Consider the following 22,439-nt stretch of genomic DNA (forward strand, 5'->3'; position numbering starts at 1 on the left):
TGTTCTGAAAGGATTTGTTGTTTATCACTACATTTTCTTTTGTAGCTAGGTTATGAAACAATGGGTTACTTGACTCCGTTAATGAAACACTGAATCAAAGGGATAAGATGCCTTAATGCTTTAAGCACTAACTGTGAAAAGTTACATTTGTTTATGATGGATTGTATGCAATGGCGTCATTCTGCCAGCACCAAGTTTCTACCACTTCTGCTTATACAAAAAATTAAGCAAGCCATTCTGCAAGCCATTGCTCAAGGCGTTCTGCAACATGTTCTGCAACTTGTTCCAGAAGGTATTCCACAACTCATTTTGACTTCATTAGGCTAGTTGTTGCTTGCACTAGTTTTACTGGTTGTTTGGCTAGCAGTTATGCAACTGCTGGTGGAACAATGCCAACTCTTGTCATTTTGCTTGGATTCAACCCTTAGGCTGCAATCTTCTTACCTGAGAGTAAGCCCCATTGAACTCAATAGAATTTACTTCTGAGTACATACGCAAAAGATTGTTTGCATAGCTAATTTGGATCTAAAATCTATAGAGAATATTCTCTAAACACTTGCCTCTTTCTTTCCCCCCAATTTTAACATATGTTTATATTATAATTGCCACTGTCCTCCTTGCAGTTCTGCTGTCTGTTCTGTATAATGCTAATTGGCATCTGTTTCAATGTATAGCCTTAGTAATTCAGTAAACCTACAATAATTAACATACATGGTTCCTTAAGGCCCATTTTACTTTCTAATATTCTTTAAAGATATTTGGATGGATCTAAAGAAGTGTGAACCGAAGGAAAATAGCCATTTGTACTGTTCTTGTGAAAGATCTTTCACAGGGTTCACACGGGGTTATAATACGTCTGTAGTACTGAAGCTCAACTTCTACAGGGGATTTTGTAAGCTCTTCTGCAAGCAGAATTTAGGGCCAAACTAAACATTCTCTCTAGCACAGTGATTCTCAACTTTTTTTGCTCCATTCCACCCTTTCACCATTGTTCAGAATATAATTCCCCCCTTCCCAAGATAGTCTAACTCAAAAGGTGCATTCCAAATAACATGCATATAATATTGAAAATCTTTTATTTTTTTCTATATTAGTACATATACATTTATTTGGATTATTTTTATAAAAGAGAGCAAAGGCCTGGCTTTTGCAGATGACATGACACTTTTCTGGGACGTTTTTAATAACATGTGTAGGAAGACATAATCTACAGGACATCATACTTTACTGAATAGTGGTCCCAATTCCCCCCCCCCCCGAACCCTAAAATTCCCCCCTGGGGGGAATTCCCCCCTTGTTGAGAACCCATGCTCTAGCATATATTATGGAGCTTTGTGTACCTCTTTGAAGGCGTGTGCAGCCCTGATTTGGATCAAGACCATGGCACTTCAGAAGAGGAGGCTTTAAGCTTCTCTCTCCATTTTCATTCTGAAATACCATCACCTATGGTGTGTGTGTGTGCGTTAAAAAAAGAAGAAGTAAAAGGCTCCATCAGATTTCACTTGAACAGTGCTCCAGCACAAGGTGGAAAATAGCTCATTTGTAAACGAGAGGCACTGTCTTCAGGTAGAGAGATACTTTTAGTTTCATTATGTGATCTATTGCTTGTAATGGGAGCTTGGAAGAAGTATCCAGCTTTCTGCCATTTTTATGTTTAGAAAAAATATTTTCCTCCTTTTACTTAGACATAGAACAGGCTCTGATAAGCTGTATACATGAAAGTGAAAAGCAATGTGTTTATGTAGACAATATTTCTACGTGAAATGGATGCTCAACATGGTTTACAAAAAGATAACAGCAACTGAAAATTAATATATCACGTTTTTAAAAGTACAAACATTAAAACAGCACAGTTAGTGTCCTCAGGAACCTCAAAAGGCCTTTTGGAACAAAGAAGGGCCAAACAGCATTTTAGTGTAAAAGTTTTTAATTAGCATGCTTAGAACTGGTCATGTTTCTTTTTCTTTCTTTCTTTTTTTTACCAAAAGCAGATGCAAGGATCTAGATCAAAATGGATCAAGTTCATGGATCAAATGGTTCCTTTTTCTAGAGAAAGAACATGACCAATTTAGCATGTTAAAACTATTTCTAAGATTGTTCCTAGGTCTTTAACTACATTCTAAAAATTCAAATAGTGCAGGCCTAATAAATCTTATATTGGAGGACATGGGTATATTCTCCAAGAAAGACTTGATAGTGATGAGACCTGATGCAGCATGTCTTCTAATGACAAATGCACAGATCCTGGGGTAGGCATTATACATGGGAGAAGATGAAACAGTCCTTATGAATCTACATCTGCATATATGTTATCAAGGTTGTAAATAGGATTGTTGATCACTAGGAACATAGGAACCATATATTGGGGTTGTTTACAGGATCAGGGGAGTAAAAGAAGCCATTGTAGCTTCTCATCCCATGTGTGACATGTGCGTGGCCATCTTTGAATATTTCCCTGCAATGCAGTATGGGTTGGCATGTTGTCTGAACCTGGCACACGGCAGAGCAGGGGAGCTTCGTGCCCATCCTACAACCCCTACTGTAAATTGAAGGTTGTAGGGTGGGTATGAAGCCATCTCTGTTGTACCGTGCCCTGGATTCGGATGACATGCCAACCCATGCTCCATTACGCATGATGTGTGGGGGCAGGGAGAGAAAAAACTATGTCTTCTTTTACCCCCATGATCATCTGAACCCAGTCACTGAGTCAGAGCATCTAGCTCTATTGCAGCAGCTACTCAGCAATTTAGACAGAGGTCTTCACCATTCCTATCTGGATATGTTAGGGATACAACTAGGGACCTTATTGCATGCAAAGTATGTGCTCTACCGCTGAACTATCACCTTTCCCCAAATACAATGGAATTGTAGTATCATGTGCTTTTATTGTAATTTATGGTTTTATGACAGCACGTGTGTTTAAAATGTAAAAAAAAAATGGAGCTGTGTATTTCTTTTAAAGTTTGTTAATATTTTTAAAAAATCACTTATTTATTTATTTACAATATTTATGTACCAGTCCCTGTCTGAGGATTTCGGAGCTCTGAACAAATGGGATAAAAGAATAACAACAGAATAAATATATCATTAAAAATTACATTTTAAAAGAACAGGTACAGATTGAACCACAGCCGGTCATTCCGGGAAAGTTTCTTGGAACAATAATGTTTTCAGGAGGCACTGAAACAATATAACTTTTGTAAGCAATAAGCAACTTTTGCAAAACTGCGTAAGAATAGGTTTAAAATTATGTTTGATAACTTCATAGAGCTATTGTCAGATGAGACAGAGGTGGTATTTCTATAATGTATGTATTAGTGAAGTGCTGAACAACACAGAGAATGGCACACCACACCTAGATGGCAGTAAAGGATAATAAAACACAAAACACTGGTCTATTCTGCTATTGAATGAGGACCAAGGTAGATGTGACAGTGGCAATCAGCTCACAATAGGGTCACTTGCTGATTACCTATCAGCAAGGAGATAGATTTAAAGTGAAAGATGAGTGAGATCTTCAAGGCTTCTATCCTTAAAGGTAGGCTAAAAGTAAAATTGGAACTTTTCCTCAGTACTTCAGTGATTGTTAGGACACCCCTTAAATTCAGAAGTCTCAGATTTTCTCAGTTTTAGTCATACAACCTTAAGCCTCCTGAAAACAGATATTGAGAGTTCTATCACAGCTGGTAGAGAACCAGGTATACTTTGCTCCCTATACTTCTAGCACTGTCCTTCCTCAATTCTTGCTTTTCGATCAGAAAGTACTTCTCCCTAGTCATTTTTCTCTTAATGGAATTCTGCAATTGCAACCCTCACTGGGGGAAAAATGACAGAGAAACAATTTCTATGGGGAAGCAGAGGCAGGCACCCTCCTGCCTGTTCAGGCTGTGCTTTAAATCCGCCATTCCCCTGTTTTACAGAGAATTGTTATGGTATAGGTTGGACTGGTTTGTTTGTTTGTTATTTATTGCATTTCTATACCAACTTTCTGGAACCAACCCATGTGTTTTACAAAAATCATAAACCAGTAATGTTACTAGAATGGTAAAAATAACCTTAATAACTGAATTAAAAAGACATATCTTGACATACTTCTTGAATGCAAGAGACTGGGGATGGACCATTTGAAACTCCAGAAAGAATGGATTCCAGAGAAAGCCCCTGTGTTCCTTATAGTGTGCTTTTGTAAGACATTAACAGGCTCCCTCCTGCTGTTCTTCGTAACTAAGCAGGTTCATACATAGGAGGCCCCTCAAATAGCCAGGCCCTAAGCCATTTAGAACTTTGAAGGTTAAAGCCACCACATTGAATTGAGTCCAGAAAACAATTGGCATCTGGTGCAGATTTTTCAGTGTTGGAGTGATGTGGATAATGATACTGTGCACAAGTTAGAAGCTATTGCATCTAGATTTGTCCTAACAAGGCACGCTGGAACATTCCTTCTTACCCATCAGATGTCAGATTGACCAGGAAGCATTGCTTTGTGTTCTTGCCATCACTCTGATTTGTTTTCAAGATAATGCCATCAGAACATAAGTATTATATAAATAAAACTTGATCGATATAACAAAATCATGAATGTTTTAATATTTGTGCTTTATGTTGGGTGTACAGATTTCAGGCTTGCGGGATCTGGTTTGGTTTTTTGCCAGAACCCATCAAGTGGAACAAAAACCATATATTTTGAATCAACGAATCAAAGCTCAAGAATTTGCTTTGAATACTAGAATTGACCTCGCAGTCTTTCTACAAAAAAGTCCACTTGGACAGCCTCCTTCTTACAACTTTCGGTATTCCAGCAGTTTAATATGTGAGGGGTGTGTGTGTGTGTTTGTGAGAGAGAGGGGTGTGTGTCATTTTACTGTTGCCACTAGGGAATTAGAAATCCTTACTGATCTGCTTCAAAGCACATAGATCCCCATCTGTCTTCTGCCCCCTCCTGCTGTACGTATACAAGCTTATATGTCAAGTAAAGTAATAGAATTTTAAATTTTATTTTAACAGTCTTACAACAAAGGGGCAAGAAGAAAAAACAGATTTAAAGGCTCAGATGGGAGTACGTCTTCTGACACTACCTCTAACAGTTTCGTCCGACAGGTATGTTACTTTTTTCCCCATTGGGATATTATTGTGCTGTGTTGATCCATAACTGAAACCAAAAGTTATATGATGATAATTGTACTATTTCTGGCAGCAAATTGTTTATATACTTGCAAGAGTCTAAGAGCTCTTGATATTAGTCTGATGACTATTTGTTGATGCGTCCTTTGACACTTGAAAGTTGCTATATACTCTGTAGATCTTATTGCAGTTTCTGGTTTTCTGTGTCCATTTCTGTACTTCTGAAGAATGCTGAAAGCTGGTTTCTATTATCAATTTGGTGATCAGAAAGATATTTTTTCTTGTGGTATATGGATTTGGATTACAGAGAAAATTTTCTTCTTTAGGAGGGCTAAAAACCAAGGCAAAGTGCTGTAATTGGATACAGAATTTATAGAACTTCTAATATAGTCCATGTTTAGTAGCTAGTGATGGTGTACTGATATTTGCTAAGTATAATACCTGAATAGTATTTTTGAAGATCTAATGTCTGCAAGGGAACAAAGAATAAGAGGAATGGTTTTGTGGGAGGCCACGCTGAAATCACAGCTGTGGCTTGTGAGTGTGCCTATCAATACCGCATGGGTTGCTTTTCTCAAAAGAGAGCCAGGGCAGTACAGTAGATGTAGTAGTACTGGACACAAATAGAAAGCACCAGATTCAGTGCTACTTATTCATTCAGATCACTAGATGGTTTTAGTAAATCCCTACAGTACCTTAAAAGGCTTATTCTGAAGGTAACATGGAATTACGTGAATTACTGAGCTTTTTGGAGGAAAGGTGAGACAAATGTAATAAGCCAAAAATGTTTTTCTATGGAATTGGATCTAGACTAAGTTAGTTGCACTTAGTTTCTGTTAAAATCAATTAGAATTAAACTATTATGACTAACTTTTCGCATTGATTTCAGTAGGGCCTAAGTGTGACTAACTTAATTTAGTGTTTCCTTCCATATTTCTGCAGTATTGCTGAAGCTAAGTAGATTGGATGGGAGATCACTGTAAGCCACATGTAACATATGGATATAAGTATAATGAATATAATAAATGATTTTGTGGATTCCTTAGGATTCTTGAATATTTTAAAACGCAGGCCAAATTAGATACAACATTATTCACGTAGCTGATGGCTTGCACAGCTAATTATTTCTCAACAAATAGCCACTTGTTTTTTTGCAATGGGAGGAAAACTTTTATTGGCCCCAGTGGGAGCCAAATTTTACAGTTCTCATAGGAAATACTTATTGTTAAATCTGTTTGTTGGGCTACTGCTTTTTTATTAGCTCTTTCATTATTTTAAATATTTCAGGATTATATCTTGTGTACTTGAATAATTACAGGTTCTTCTTCGTGGTCTCTGTGCATCACACATATGGGCTCTGCGCCTGTGCAGGGCCAGCTTCGGAAACTTCTATAGCTGAAAACGTTTTAGGCGGGAACCCCTCCCCCACCGTCCACTGAGCATGCTCAGGGGTTCCCGCCTAATCCCCTCAGTTCTCTTCAACCGCCTGTAGGGTCAACAGCTTGTGGAGACTTCTCGTGTGTGGTATACTTTACCTCAGCTGAAAATATTCTATTTTCCTTCTTGTCGTTTCTCTCCAGTTTTCTAATCTTTTCTATTTAGTTAGCCTTGTGGCTTATGGCACATCAAGGCCTCTTCAAGAAGTGCCCCGTTTGCGGGCTGAAGATCACGCTAACCGACGGACATTCCCTTTGTTTGCTTTGCTTGGGGGACACACATTGTGGAATCTTGTGTGTTTTGTCTAAAATTCTCGAGGCAAGCGAGAAAAAACCGATCAGACCGCCTTTGGGCGTTGTTCTGAAAAAAGGCGTTGGAGGCAGTGGAGGTACCGAGAGGATCTCGATGCTCCAAATCTCCTATTATAATGGAGTCTATGCCCCAACCTCCTCCCGCGCGGAGTGAAGCCTTATCGGTTCCCCCTTCCTCCTCTCAGCCGCATCAACAAAGGTGGCAAAGAAGATTTCTAAGAGAGTGAGAGAGCATTCTGGGGCTGACAACCCCAGAAAGAAAAGAGCAAACTTAAGACGGAAAATGGGAAGAAAAAAACCATTGAAACCGACTTTGTCGGTACCGAGGAGCCCGGTACCAAGCACTTCGGTACCGAGGTATCCGACAGGGCACAGGAGCCCGATGTCGAGCCTTTCATTGCAAAGGTCTCCTCCGGAACCGATAAGCCCGATACCGAGGCTATCGCTACCGAGACCATTTTCGATACCGAGATGGGCGACACCATCCGCACCACCGGTATTGAATTCTCCGCCCCAGGCAGGGCACGGTATCGGCTCACCGATACTTTCTCCGCTGCAGATCATCACGGTACCGACAGATGATCCCAGCGTAAGAGCATCGATTTCGGAAGGTGAAATTAGAGGTTCCTCCCTGGATAATACCATACCTGATCGGGGTCCCAGTTCCCCTCGGTACTGAGAGGAACCACAGCCCATCGATACCGACGGATGTCATTACCGACAAGTGCCCCAGCAAACGCCGGTCGATACCAAAGGCTATCGATACCGACACACGCCTCACCAGCAACCGCCGGTCGATACCGAAGGCTATCGATACTGACATACGCCTCCTTACAGATACGACCGGGGTCGTTCACCGGCTTTAGCTCATTCAGGTCCTCAATATATGACCTATGACGAGCGACATCTGTCCCCTCCAAGAATGTGGGACTATTACGCTGATTGGCAACCTCCCTAGTATCTTCCGTATTATTACGAGGATTGGAGACACAGAAGGCACCAAGATTACTATTATCAGTATCCGTAGGAACGGCAACACGAGCCGTACCCGCGTTTCCGCCAACCACCCTCCAATTGCAAACGTTGCCTACATCAGACATGGGACTGGATGTTCCATCGGAGGAGGATTACCAATCGGACTCCTCACAAGATACATCACCACCAGATGACCTCGTGGTCACTGCAGACGTGGTGTCCCCTTCAGAGGACTTAGCACACTTTACTGATAAGGTACAAAGAATGGCAAGGTCCCTAGGGGCTCAAATATCCCAACCTATATAGAAATTTAATGACCCAGTTTACGATGATGTATACTGTGGGTCATCAACCCCAGTGGCTATTCCATATTTGCCTGTGCTGCTGCGCACAGCACAACAATCATGGAAGCTGCCCTCCTCTATGCCACAATGTCGAGGAGGCTAGACAACATATATTTATAAGATGCAGGACTAAATTGTCCCGTTCCTATTTACATACAAATAATGCACCAGTGGACAAAGAAGGCCGTAGGTTGCACGGCCTGGGAGAAGAGTATACTCTTCTACAGCTTTATCCCTTCGTGTGCATAATTACCAAGCCACAATAGAAAAACGTAAGCTCTTTTTATGGGGGAATATTACATCTCTCTCCGGATTCTTGCCAGATGACCAAAGGGAACTGGCAGATGTTTTTGTATTGAGGCTATGAGACTTTCTCGACAATAGCTTAATACAGCACGCCACGCTACGGACTGCGCCTCAAAGCCATGGTAGTTTCCATTGCGCTACGAAGGCATGCGTAGCTGAGGTCCGCAGGGCTGTCCCAGCAGGCACGCACCCGCATAGAGGATCTGCCGTTCGATGGAAGCCAGATCTAACCACTACTGTTAGAGTCCCCATGGCTGGCCTCCTTGGTAGCAATAATAACTAGGTTCTTCAGTACACTGAAGCCTCTCGATACCGAGACTTGCAACAATATAACTAGCTTCTTCAGTGCCTAGCCTGTGACCTCTCAGTACCTAGATTGAAGCCTCTCAGTACCGTGACTTGCAACAATATAACTAGCTTCTTCAGTGCCTAGCCTGTGACCTCTCGGTACCTAGACTGCTCTCAATACCAAGAAACAATATAACTAGCTTCTTCAGTGCGGAGCCTGAAGCCTCTCGATACCGAGTCTGGCAACAATATAACTAGCTTCTTCGGTACCGAGAATGAGTCCCTCAATGCCGAGACCGGCAACAATGTAGCTTCTTCGGTACAGACTGGAGCCCTCGATACCAACAGTGGCAATTACATAACTAGCATCTACAATGCAGACGCTGGAGTTCTCTATGCTGACACTGGCAATGAACATAACTGGTTTTTTTGGTACCAAGGTTGAAATTTTTGGTACTGAAAATGACAATAACATAACAATAATGTTAATAGCTCTTTGGTACAAACGCTGAGACTCTTGATACCAAGAGGGCATCTCGCATGCAGCTTCAATGTCAGTGGGTGAGATGTAATATCCCTCCCCTCCAAAGCCAATGGACATCTGTCCACCACATCAGGCAGTGTATACCTTGCAAGCTAACCACCTATTTCAAGGTCCCCATTCCAGAGTCTCTACGCTCTGAGTGCTTTGCTTTCAATGGAGAAAGTTTTATTACCATGATGTCTGATGTCATCATTCTTGGGGCTCCCCCCCCTTGGAAGAGGAGGGCATACAATGTTAAATGGGCCACGTCTCCTGAGAATACCATACAAGCATGGATACTGGCTTTAGTACCGTGATGGGGATACGTACAACCATGATCATTGTCATTGCGACCGATTCACAGGGCTCAGCTGTTACAGCCACAATGCGTCAGCACAGTTACTTAGCTCTTCCCCATTCCACCCCCATTCCATGGGACATTAGGAGATCAACTTGGGGAAGATGAGTTAGAGCATAAGAATAGACCTGATTCCCTTCAATCCTTTGAGGACTATCAGTCGGTCTCAACATTGCTCTCTTCTGCATCACCTACACAGGGCAGAACCTCCTTTGGAGGACTTATACCACTTCCCGGTCATTGAGGATGACCAGGCTTGGTATTGAGACACATAACTAGGAAAATAAAGTGCAGGATTTTGTATCTCATGCTGTATGTACTGAGAAGCCAACTCCAGTGTCGATATTTTTCCTCCCAGCACTGCTTCTGACAGTTAAAAATTCCTGGAAGGGCCCTTCTTTGATGGCTCCGACATTGGAAAGTGCAGAATCTTTAAAGTGCAGTAATGGACATGGGGTTTTTTCTTTATGCACCCGTGTTCCAATTCTATATTAGTTCAGTTAGCCCCAAGGGGAGTTTTCAGAACATATTCATCTGCTTTGGGCCCCAGAGTCATACGCTATCTAGTTATGATGTCCAGATACAACTTTTCCTCTTGTCAGCAACTTTACATGACCGGTCACTTCACTGTGAGTTGAGAGCGATGGTGCGCGCTCTGGCGCTTCGCATGCATACCTATGATTAGCAGGTCTCACTCTGTGAACTAGATTGAGGACCTACCATTCGATGGTGAAGGATTGTTCAATCTCATTGCTCATCTCGTTTCCTGCATCAGAACCAGCAAATTACAGATGACACACTGTCCTTCTTAATGCTGCTTCTCAGAAGGGAGTATGTTTTGCCCCATACACATAAGTATGCATACTTCCATATAGCCATTCAGAACACTCGCCAGAGGTACCTTGGGTTTATCATAGATACCGATATGTCCCAGTTTGGGTGCTTCTATGGACCTAAGCACAGCCCACCGAATGTTTGCAAAATATATGGCAGTTCATTGCCTACACAGGGTGAAAGTCTACCTATATTTAGACAACTGGCTTCTAGTGACATCTTAGAAGAGGATGCTATCGAAGGCAGTGGGAGTAATCCTCAATTTATTGAGCTCTCTGGACCTCATAGTAGAAACCACAATGTTAGACTGTCAATCCTTACCCCCTGATATATGGGACATAATTCTAGCAGCTAAGAAACAAGCGACTAGAAAGCATATGCTACCAAATGGGAAGCTCACTTCTCCTTTGCACTAAGCAGGAATGAGAAACCCCTTTCAGAGCCTATTTCCACCATCCTCACTTTCCCTTTTTCCTTGTTAAAAGAGGCCTTAAGTTTCCTCACTTAGAGTTTATCTGGCAGCGATTCTGCCTCACATTTATGGATTTAGGGCTGTTCGGTCTTCACTCATCCACTGGTTAAGCGCTTTATGAAAGGGATGAAAAATACAGTTCCACCCCTTCGTCCCTTTGTTCCGCAATGGAGCTTTTCCGTGGTGCTCAAAGCACTGTCTGCCAAGCCTTTCGAACTGTTGGCAAAGACAGATTTGCGTTTACCGACTTTTAAGGTGGTATTCCTTGTTGCCATAACGTCTGCTAGACGTGCATCAGAGTTAGCGGCACTCCGTATGGACTCACCTTATACGGGTTTTCATGCCGACAAAGTGGTCCTTAGACTGGACCCAGCTTTTTTCCAAAGGTTGTTTCTCCTTTCACCTTGGACAGGATTTTACTCTGCCAAGCTTTTTTCTTGCGCCGACAACTCTTCTTGAGTCAACACTACATACGCTGGACAGAACAGTGACTCTCCGGAGATCCCTACGTTTTTTTGTTTGTTATAGGTCAAACAAAAGGGACTCCAAGCATCTCTGCAGAGAATATCTGCTTGGGTTTTTTCAGACTATTAAATTAGCCTATGAACTTGCTGGCCCCCCGCTGAAGGGGAAAGTGCGCTCTCACTCCACCAGAGGAGGGGCCACTGCTACAGCTTTTGAAAGAGGTATTGCCATACCGGACCTCTGCAAAGCGGATACCTGGTCGACACCTCTGACTTTTGCCAGTCACTACCGTCTGGACATCAGAGCGCATAGAGACTGTGTTTTTGGGCGTGCCGTCTTATCGACAATCCGTTGAATTTTCATCCATCACCTGACACCACCCACCTCCGGGTAGTCAGCTTGTTATTCGCCCATATGTGTGATGCACAGAGACCACGAAGAAGAAAGACAGGTTGCTTACCTGTAACTGTAGTTCTTCAAGTGGTCATCTGTGCAGTCACACAACCCTCCCACCGTCCCCACTATGGTGTCATTATTTTTTGATCACCTGGTGGTTCTCCTCAGTGAGACTGTCTAGGCGGTTTCAGGAACTGAGGGGATTAGGCGGGAACCCCTGAGCATGCTCAGTGGACGGTGGGGGAGGGGTTCCCGCCTAAAACGTTTTCAGCTATAGAAGTTTCCGAAGCCGGCCCTGCGCAGGCGCAGAGCCCCCCCATATGTGTGACTGCACAGATGACCACTCGAAGAACTACAGGTACAGGTAGTTTTTTTGCAACTTGTCTTTTTTGCAACTTGTGGCCCTCCAGGTATTTTGGTCTACAATTTCCATGATCCTTCACCATTGGCTATGATGGCTAGGGCTGATATGAGTCATAGGGTAAAACATGGAGGGCCAGTTGTCCGCTCCTGATTTTTTGTATAATCTACTCTCGATAAAGCCTGGTGTTGTGAATAGTTTGTTTTTGTTTGTCATCCAACATATTAGGATATTGTTCATAAAAATCCTTTTCCTTCTCCCTTTCAGTATCTTTGGGAAAAATAATGGGTAAATTAATATCTTAATACTAACAAACATTCATCCTGCATTTGCAGCCTTTCAAAACACTTGACTTGCAAGTGCTTTTCTTTTTAAGGTTTCTAGCAGAGCACAGCTGCACAATTGTTCCTAAGAATTTTCAAAGGCCAGATCTACGCCAAGCAGAATATAGCACTATGAAAGTGGTATATGGAGGCAGGATCTACACTACTGCTTTATAGTGGTATTAAAGTGCACTGACAACTGTTGGAGCCCATGATACATGCCATATACCACTTTCATACCGCTTTCATAGTATTATATCGTGCTTGGTGTAGATGTATCATGGGCCCCAACAGTTGTCAGTACACTTCAATATCACTATAGAACAGTAGTGTAGATCCAGAAGCCAAATTGTGCAAGAAAAATTCTTTGGTACAGGCCTCAGCACTCTTACAAAGTAACTCTTATATGCTGTTGATACTTTATATATACGGTTATACACATAGCTTGTTGTATTCAGTTTTTATTTGAAATCTTGATTTTTGTCATAAAGAGGAAGACTTTTCAAAAGCTTTTATAAAGGTAGATTAAACTGTGATAAAGACAACAGGCACTACTTTAGACCAATATATTCAAAAATATTTTAAATCTAGCCCCACAGCCTTTAAATACTGGCTGGGGCCATATCTACATCAAGCAAGATATGACACTTTGAAAACTGTACATGTAGTGTGTCCTGAGCCCCAACTGTTTTCACTACTGTTATAAACCGTTTTAAAGCAGTAGTGTAGATCCTGCCAATGTGCCTGTTACGCTGTGTTCAGTCGTAAACAGAACTATAAATAATGGCAAAGTGAATTTATTATCCTTTTTGTTTTTTGTAAAGGCCTTTTCTGTCTTTAGGACTGCTTCACACATGATGAATTGTGTGTGTGCATAGCATTCCTGAAATAAATTGCATGCATCTTGAACACAATCTTGCACATTCTGTGTGTGACAAATTGTTAATGTGGAATATATATTTTTTGCCTCATGTACACAGCTCAGAAAGCCCTAATAAGCATCATGTTCCCAAAATATGCATTTGTTGAATGCATGTACATTGTGACTAGGGACATTTGTTGCCTGAGGCCATGCCTGGGGGTGCCAGTGGGTATGCCTTCACTCAGATGGGATGGACAAATGTGCTGAATTCTGACAAGTTATGTAAATTTGCTTGAAGGCTTCACTGCACCAAACTATTCCAACCATGTGAAGCCAAGTCCATTCACTATTCTGTTATATTGAGGACCCATGTCACATTTGAAAAACTAGGATAGGTGTGACTCTGACCTACTTCCCCAGAACTACAGTGCAGTTTCATTTTCCTCAAACAGCACACAGATGCAGGCTCCTAAAGCAGGGACTTACTACAGGGCCTTATGTGTAGTATATAGTGCTGTTCATTTAAGGCCAGGTGCTATAAGTGTGCTGCTGACCTAGAGTATTAGATTATAAAGCACAATGTAAGAAGGATGTCATTAAAATGGCCCTGTTCATGTTCCTACTGTTAAGATCAATTTGGTTGGTGGTCACAAAAGGCAGGACCATTTCTGTGGTGGCCCCATCCTTATGAAGTACCCTCCTAAGGGATGTGTGCCTCTCATTCCATGTCTGTTTTTGAATGGGCCGTCTATCTGCTTTTAAATTAATTAATGCTCATCTTTAGTTTATAAATCAGTTTTTATGCTGCTGTTATTTTAAATGTTTTATGCTGCTGTTTTAGTAATTGCGTTTTACATTGTGTTAATATAATTTCCGTTGTTTTTACATTTTATTTTGTAATCCATCTTGAGGAGTCTTTGCCTCAAAATGTAGTGTAAAAATATTTCAAATAAATAAATAGTACTTCTTAACTTCTGCCTTTCTTTTCCAACAAAGGCTTTGGAAACTAGCCACTATGAAAACTTTCAGCCAGTCAATTCCCTTTCCACCTATTATTCCACAATCCACTAATTAATTAATAATAATAATAATAATAATAATAATAATGATAATAATAATAATTCAGTAAGCCTATGGTTTTACTAAACATGGGTGGGAGGGTATTGTTGCACCATGTTCTGCATGTGGGTACCTGGTCAACAGTTGATTGGCCACTGTGTGAACAGAGTGCTGAACAGAGTGCTGGATTAAATGGACCCTTGATCTGATCCAGGATGGCTCTTCTTATGTTCATAATTTCCCTGAACATAATTCCATGCTATTCAGACCTTTTTTAAATTTAAGAAATAGGGATTTTTTATTATTATTATCTCCACTCTCCATTCCCATCTCAGCAGGAAAGCAATTAAGAAAGTAATTCTGAGGTCAGACTGTCCCCTTGGCAGTAGAAAATGCACAAAAAGTGCTAACATCCTCCAGACATTACTAGAAAATGAAACAAAAATTGAAGTTATTACTTGTCTTGCTCTCTAGTCAAGGGGAAATGAATCATATTGTCAAAAAGTCTCTAAAGGTTAAAAAGGCAGTTCTTGAGAAGTAAGAGAGCAGTGTCTTACCTATATCCTAACAACACTGTAGGTACTTTTAGCATTTTAAACATCTTATCAGTATGATGGTTCATGAGGATGAACAAGGAGAAATTTCTTATCATGATTATAATTATGGTGATGGGTGTTGAAGCCTACAGGGTGACAGGTAACTCAACTATATTTTGGGTTTTTGTTTTGATGCTGGGTTTGCTGCTACAGCAAATGGGTGGTGAGGCCTCCACTGATTCAACTTCAGTGGCAGATCTTTCTAATCTTTGCACACCTGTTGCCTTCACTGTTTGTTGATAACAGTAGACTTTCTAGTGTTTGAACAGGAGGGAACATTATTTCAAAAGGAAAGTACGACCAAATGATTGAAGCCAAATAGCTGGCCTTTATAAGATGTGTTGATTTGTTGTACTAATGTTGTTCCCCGCCTCAATCCAAAGGGAAAGGCAGGTAAGAAGTAAATGAATAAATTATTATTATTAGTAGTAGTAGTAGTATGTAACGTGAATCAACAGCTTTGTACACACATTTGGGTGGTTTAAGATAAAGTGTAAATAGTTCAATTCCCGTATCTTTCAATTTTATCCTAAAACTAAGGCCAGATCTACACCAAGCAGGATATTCCACTATGAAAGTGGTATATAAAATGCAGGAGCCACATCAAGCCGGATATAGTGGTATGAAAGCTGTATATGGTATGTGTCAATGGGCCCCAACAGTTGTCAGTTTACTTCAGTACCTCTATAAAGCAGTAGTGTGGCTCCTGCCTCTTATATACCACTTTCATAGTGGAATATCCTGCTTGGTGTAGATGAGCCCTAAGTGAACTCATTTTCCCACTGTGGATATTTATTTAGCTAAAATAGTACCTTCCACACACACAAGGGAATTATCGGCAGGCTTGAAGAAATCCCTTGGGCTTGAAAAAATCCCAAGGTTTGCAGAAGTATAAATGTTTAGAGAGAGAAAAAACTAATTGTTGAGGGGAAAACCACTAATGTTTAGAGGGGAAAAAACTAATTGTCTTTTTTTGGGGGACTCAAAAACAGCCCAGTGAGGACTGAGCTACTAGGTGGGGCATGAAATATGGATGGACTGTGGAGGAGGGGGACTGGAAACATGGTAAGGAGAGGAAATGGGGTGTTATATCCTGGATGAAAACATGGCTGGCTGAAACTCTGAGCAAGAGCACTCCACACTATGACATTTTGTTGCAGGTCCACATGGGTACTTCTAATATCTTTGAATCAAAGAAGAGTTGAATGATTGTCTAATAAAATTCCTGTCCCAAGACAGTATATTCCTTAGCCAAAGCATTGCTGTCAATTGCCTATCCAATCTTCAAACATTTGAAGAAAGTTTGTATTTATATATTTTAGCCAACATTGGGTCCCAAACTGGCTTACAATTAAAAGCCCTTAAAAATGTAGCATATATAAGGATGTATGAAGTGTTTATGGTAGTCCCTGGCAGGCATAGTTAAAGTTCCGCGATCTTTACTTCCAATAGAGGGAATACAAGGGGCAAAAGGAGCTGTAGTGTAGATGAACTCAGCAAAGATGCAAACCCACAAAAGCAGCTCTTCTGTTGATTTGGGTCACTGTCTGATGTCTAAGTTAAATAACCTCATGGAAGCTTTTCCCCTCCCACCACAGCAATTTTCTCAGAGTAACTTGCTTTACTTCAGTAACTCTAAGCTGCTTCCTGCAGTTTACTGCCAAATTACTCCAAAGTCGTGCCTAGTAAAAGCTATTGTCATGCTGCAGTCACAATTTGTGCAATCTCTTTTCTCTCATTTTATCCAAAGTTATACCTTCTCCAAACTTGTGTTGCATTAATATACTGCACTAAGGGGATTGTGGTGGCTTGCTATCGAAAGCACAGGAGCCTTTAATAAAAAATAACTGGTGATCTTATTCCAGACCCTTTCTTTTGGACATCAAGTAATTTTAGTTTATTGTGTTTCAATGAAGAGGCCTGATTGGAGCAACCCAGTGGAATATTTACCTTCCCACCCATCCTTCACAGTGACCTAATTTGCATGACACGACAACCCATGGTGGCTTGCCAGCCTTGTTTGTTTCGGAGTGGCTTATCATAACATCTGAAACTGGCCCAGTGGCCCAGTTCGCATGTAATGAGAAGCTCCCCATGGGTTTTTTTGTTACAGAGTCAGCCACCATTTTGAATATTTGGGATGTGGTGGTGGGCGCTCTGTAGCTTCTTGTTACAGGTGAGAGTTGGATTTTGCCATGGTTGACAAGCCATCCACAAACCTAAAACAGCCCATGGGTTCTTGATGGCTTGTCAACCAACAACGCAAGCTTAGATTGGCAACTTAGGGCCCATGGGTGCTGCAACCAGTGCTGCAGTGATCATGCAAACTAGGCCATTAACTTCAGTGTGGTTTGTTAACCACGCACAAACAACCCTGAGAACCCATAGCTTGTTGTTGGGTTGTTTGAGGTGGCTTATTATCAGAGTGGCTTGTCATGATGTGCGAACCCAGCACAATTTTTTGTGCATGGCTCGTGGCAAAAGGCTACAAAGCAGCAGAAAACGAGGCCACTCCGCTTGCTGCCTTGTGATCTCACTGGCAACAAATGGATACCCAATTGTTGTTCATGATTGTTGCTTGCTCTGCACGAATGGGAGAAATGTATAAATCGAGATAGACCATGAAGTTTGTGCAAATCACTCAAATTTTCACAATTTTCCTAATTTGCAAACTGTTTTTTTTTTTGCTTTCCAAAATTGTATACAAATTTAATTGTACAAAAACACCTCACCAGATTTCCCCCCAAAGGCTAAAGTGTGAAAATGCGGATTTACAGGGGGGTAGAATTTGAACTTTCTAAGCCTTTTTTTTAAAAAAAAAACTTTTGGGGAGATTTACTACCATGGTTTGTTTTCATAATGGCTTATCATGATGTGAGAACTCATCCAGTGTCTAGTTGATGGTGCTATATAAATAAATAAATAAATAAATAATAATAATAATAATAATAATAATAGTTCAGGGGTGGAGAATGACTGGGCCGAGGGCCAGATGTGCCCTGCAGAACCCCTGCCCCTCCCCTGCAGCAATTAAGCTTGAAAAAAAGCTTTACGTTGAAGCAGGGTTTTTCCAAGCGTAAATTGCGAGGGGGCGGAGGTATGGTTTAGGAGGCTGCAGCTAGGGAGGGAAAAGTTAACTCTTCCCATGCATTATGACCCCCATAAAAACTGCTGCATCTGAAGTGCATTTATGCAAACCTAATTGCAGCAGTGTGTGTGTGTGTGTGGATGTGGATGTGGATGTGTTTGCCTGACCACTTTAGCTTTGAGTCCATCCAACATGATTTTAGCATGATGCTACAATGGTGGGAAAAGCCATACTTGATAGAATTTTTCTTTTTATGTGAAACCTAAAGGTACAGCAGAACTGCAAGGTCTGAATGTGCAAAACCTAATTAGTACTTAAGCTTCCCTTCACAGTTCACTTCATTCCTGCCATTAGCTCATAGCTGTTCCAAGCCCTATGTGAGGTTTCGTCTCAGCCCCAACTTTTCATTAGTCTCCAGGTCTCCATCACCCATTGTTTTCTTTAGGTCCTTACTTTTCTCTGTATGCTTCCTTTAATAACTGTCTCACTCCCTTCCCCCAGTCTGACTCCGTGTCTGCCTGTCCTGCAATTAACACTCTCCAGCTTGTTAGAATTTTGCACAGCACCGTTTTTCATTTACTCTGTCTTTTAACTTCCTGTTTCCCTTGCCCTTCTTGGTTAACTTAGAGCTTGTTTATCTTAACTGACATGTTAGTTTCTTGTCAGTTTTTCAGTGACACTCAGATTGAATCTCATAAAAATGCTAGAGTAAATAAAATAATATGTGTATAATACAAACAACTTTTTCTAAAAAATAATATTTTGGGGGGGAATTTCCTAGCCCCCCAAATTTGGGGTTAAGTTTGGGGTTCCCCCCATTTCTTCTGATATTTCAGTAGTCCCCCAATAGAAATTTAGAACTAAATACTAAAAGAGGTATGCAATAAACTTTCCCTCCTCCACAAAGGTGTCAATGTTAGATTCAGGTGTCTGTTTTCCATTTGGCTTTGATCCTATCACCTTGATACAAACTTAATACGTGGACACTATATGCCTAAACGTTCATAAGGACAGTTGTCCTGCAGTAGTTTATGTGAGAGCGATGGCAGAAGACTTAATGGAAGAAACACCAAATATTGAAGAAGCGGAGAATGCAAATGAAACAGAAAATGCGGATATACAGATATATGCAAATATAGAGAATACAGATGAAAAACAAAACACAGATACAGTACAAAATACAGAGGACTCACAAAATAAAGATGAACATGAAAACAAAGAAGAACCATCAAATGCAGATAAAAGTCAGGATGCAAAGCAATCCCAAGATCCTAAAACGGAAACTGAGCAGGTAAAATAAATCTAATAATTTATGCACTCCCTCCTTATTTTGATAATTATTAAAATGTCTAGTATATAATACTTAGAAGTTTTTAAAAAAAACATTTTTGGGAATGCCACATGTGGATTATATGTATTGGGAGATGGTGATATCTAGGGAAAAGATTGATGAAATAGTAAAGAATCTAGCTGAGAGAAAGGTGTTTCCAATATGTAAAGAAATACTGGAAGCTAAAGAGTTGCCACTCTTTTCCCCCCCCATTTCTTTTCTTTTTTTTATGGGGCAGATAAAATTATTGATTTAGCATATATATGAGGTAGAGTGTTTTAAACAAGAGTAGTTTGTTTACCAAAGGCACTAGTAGAACCATGGTTGAAGGCTTTGAAAAATGTCACTCATCAGGTTTAGGAATGATTTGTCTTACTTAGGGAAGGTTGGATGAAGTTTGGTCTTTGTCATCTTACATGTTTCTGTTTTTGTGATCACATTTCAATTTCTTAGTTCAAATTAATACAGTGTAGTATTTCCGAATGGACAAATAATAACTATGTAGGGTCACGGTATTGGGTATAGGAACATCTTCCAATAGAAGAGTAGCTTTGACTGGCATTTCTATAAAGCTCATCTTCAATTATCAGTTAAATCTATAGTAGAACATTAGGCTATGAGAGCTAAGCATTCTTCACTATTATATTTGGTTGTCACTAATGTTGCCTCTTCCTATTATTAGAAAAGCAGAAAAGCTTGGTAAATTGAGAACGACAAGAAATTGTTGAAATCAGGAGTAGGCAGAATATAGATTAGTATTTACTGATAGATCTTTGGGTATTTCGTAGTAGACTGGCAAGTGTTCCTGACTCCCAGTGGTTTGGCAATGGCCACAGTAAAAATATCTCCTCTCTGTCTCTTGCTCTGTGACTGGGTTCGAATAACATAATAACCAATTGTGGTTTAAACAGTCGACTGTTGGGCCATAGCTAGACCTAAGGTTTATCCCTGGATTGTCCAGGGGTCAAACCTGTTCATCTAGGTGACACACAGGGGATCCAGTGCTCAGGCAGGGGCAAACCCTGGATGATCCCAGGATAAACCTTAGGTCTAGCTGTGGCCTTGGTTATTTAACCCACTGTGGGTTATCATGTTGTGTGGCAGGAGTTTTTTTTTTTTTATCAAGGTTGGTTATTTGACTGAAATAACCAACACATCACCAATGCTGTGCAGAGTTGGCTATTTGAACCACCGTTGGCTATCATGTTGTGTGGCAGGCACTGTTGGTTATTTCCTCAGCCACAGAGTCGCAAGGCAAGAGCAGTCAAAGTGGTGGCAGCTGCTCTAGTCCAGTTGGCAGTATACATTTTCAGTAACAATGGCTGATGAGATAATAGCGGGAAGACCGGAAGGAGAAAGGGTGGGGGATGAGTGAGTCAACTCAGCGTAGACTAAGAGTCAACACAATACTGATCTTAATCTACACCACGTTGTGTGGGGACTACCTCCTAGATAAACAACTGTCGAGTTGATTATTACTCCACCATTGACTGTTGTGTTGTCCAAACACACCCTCTGTCTCTCTGTTAAACTTCTGGAAAAAGAAAGCTTGGGGGCAATCAAAAATAGATTTGGGGGTAAAAGCACTGTGACCTCAGTTCTTGTATTAAAAACAAAATCCTGAGTTAGGCAAGTGCACGTAGGCACCCTGTTCCTTAAACTCTAAGTCATGGGTTTTCAACAAGGGGGGAATTCCAGGGGGGGAATTGGGACCACTATTCAGCAAAGTATGATGTCTTGTAGATTATGTCTTCCTACACATGTTATTAAAAACATCCCAGAAAAGTGTCATGTCGTCTGCAAAAGCCAGGCCTTTGCTCTCTTTTCCCTCCCTCCCTCGCAATCCTAGAAGTTTCAAGCTTCCTTATTATTATTATTATTATTATTATTATTATTATTATTATTATATTTATTTGTATCCCGCCATTTGCCCAATGCTGGGCCTCAAGGCGGCCTAATTCCATGCAAAGCATGGGAGCTGAGAATGTGAAAGGGGCCATGCTTTGCGTTGCCCCTTTAAATGGGACTAATATAGAAAAAAAAATTAAAGATTTTCAATATTATAAGCATATTATTTGGAATGCACCTTTTGAGTTAGACTATCTTGGGAAGGGGGAATTATATTCTGAACAATGGTGAAAGGGGGGAATAGAGCAAAAAAGGTTGAGAACCACTGCTCTAAGTGTATCCCCACCATCCCCACCACCAGTCGTTTTGCACCTGGCTCTGGCTGGCAGACCCTGGTTCCAGTAAGAAAACCCACAGTGAATTCCACAAGCCTGAAGTCCGCCCACTCCCGGTTTAAACTATTATAATGCAATAGCAGCAGTGTAGATTGATGTTACCCCGCCCTCTCTTTAATGCTGTGAAAGCTACTTTCACAGCATTAAAGTTTTTGATGCAGAGGTGCAATGTTTTTGATACAGATCAATACAACAGTAAGTCTGTGATTTCTCAAAATTATGCAAAGAGAGGACAATTCGTTGCTGTGGGGAGTCACAGCAAAAGCACACAAATAAAATCTATGGGGAATTAATAATAATGTACAAAATATAGCAAAATTCTGCATTGCTTCTAAAATGTCAAAGAACTATATAATGGTTTTTTTCAGAATATCTTTCAATGGCATGACAATCAATTATAATAATAACATGAGGTGTTTTTTTAAAAGCTTTTGATATCATTGTTGCATGGGGACAAATGACATGGTAATAATTCTACACAAAGGAAAATGTTCAACCATTTCCTTCTGCAATCTACAAGCACTGCAGATTCATTTGGGTAATACCATGGTGGGGTGTGTGTGTGGTATAGTAAAGTAGAAGGTTTCTTTCAGAAAGCTTGATTATGTGGAATAATGGATATATATATATATATATATATATATATATATATATTCTGACCACAAATTCTTGTATTTTATTGATTCCTTTATAAATTGTTTATAATTTGAGGGAGGATATGAGTGGCAGTGCTCTTATTGCTACAGA

The 22,439-nt window shown here is 40.7% G+C and overlaps 1 protein-coding gene across 1 annotated transcript in view; it reads left to right on the forward strand.

Annotated features, from left to right (window-relative positions):
* The window catches only part of CACNB2 (calcium voltage-gated channel auxiliary subunit beta 2), a 171,268-nt gene that overhangs the window by 6,725 nt on the left and 142,104 nt on the right, over window positions 1–22,439 (forward strand). The window contains exon 2 of the mRNA XM_063127457.1: window positions 5,005–5,097. Coding sequence (XP_062983527.1) covers window positions 5,005–5,097 — 93 coding nt within the window. The remainder of the gene's footprint in view (window positions 1–5,004; window positions 5,098–22,439) is intronic.

The sequence above is a fragment of the Elgaria multicarinata genome, chromosome 1, assembly GCF_023053635.1.
Source record: "Elgaria multicarinata webbii isolate HBS135686 ecotype San Diego chromosome 1, rElgMul1.1.pri, whole genome shotgun sequence".
Classification (NCBI taxonomy): Eukaryota; Metazoa; Chordata; class Lepidosauria; order Squamata; family Anguidae; genus Elgaria; species Elgaria multicarinata.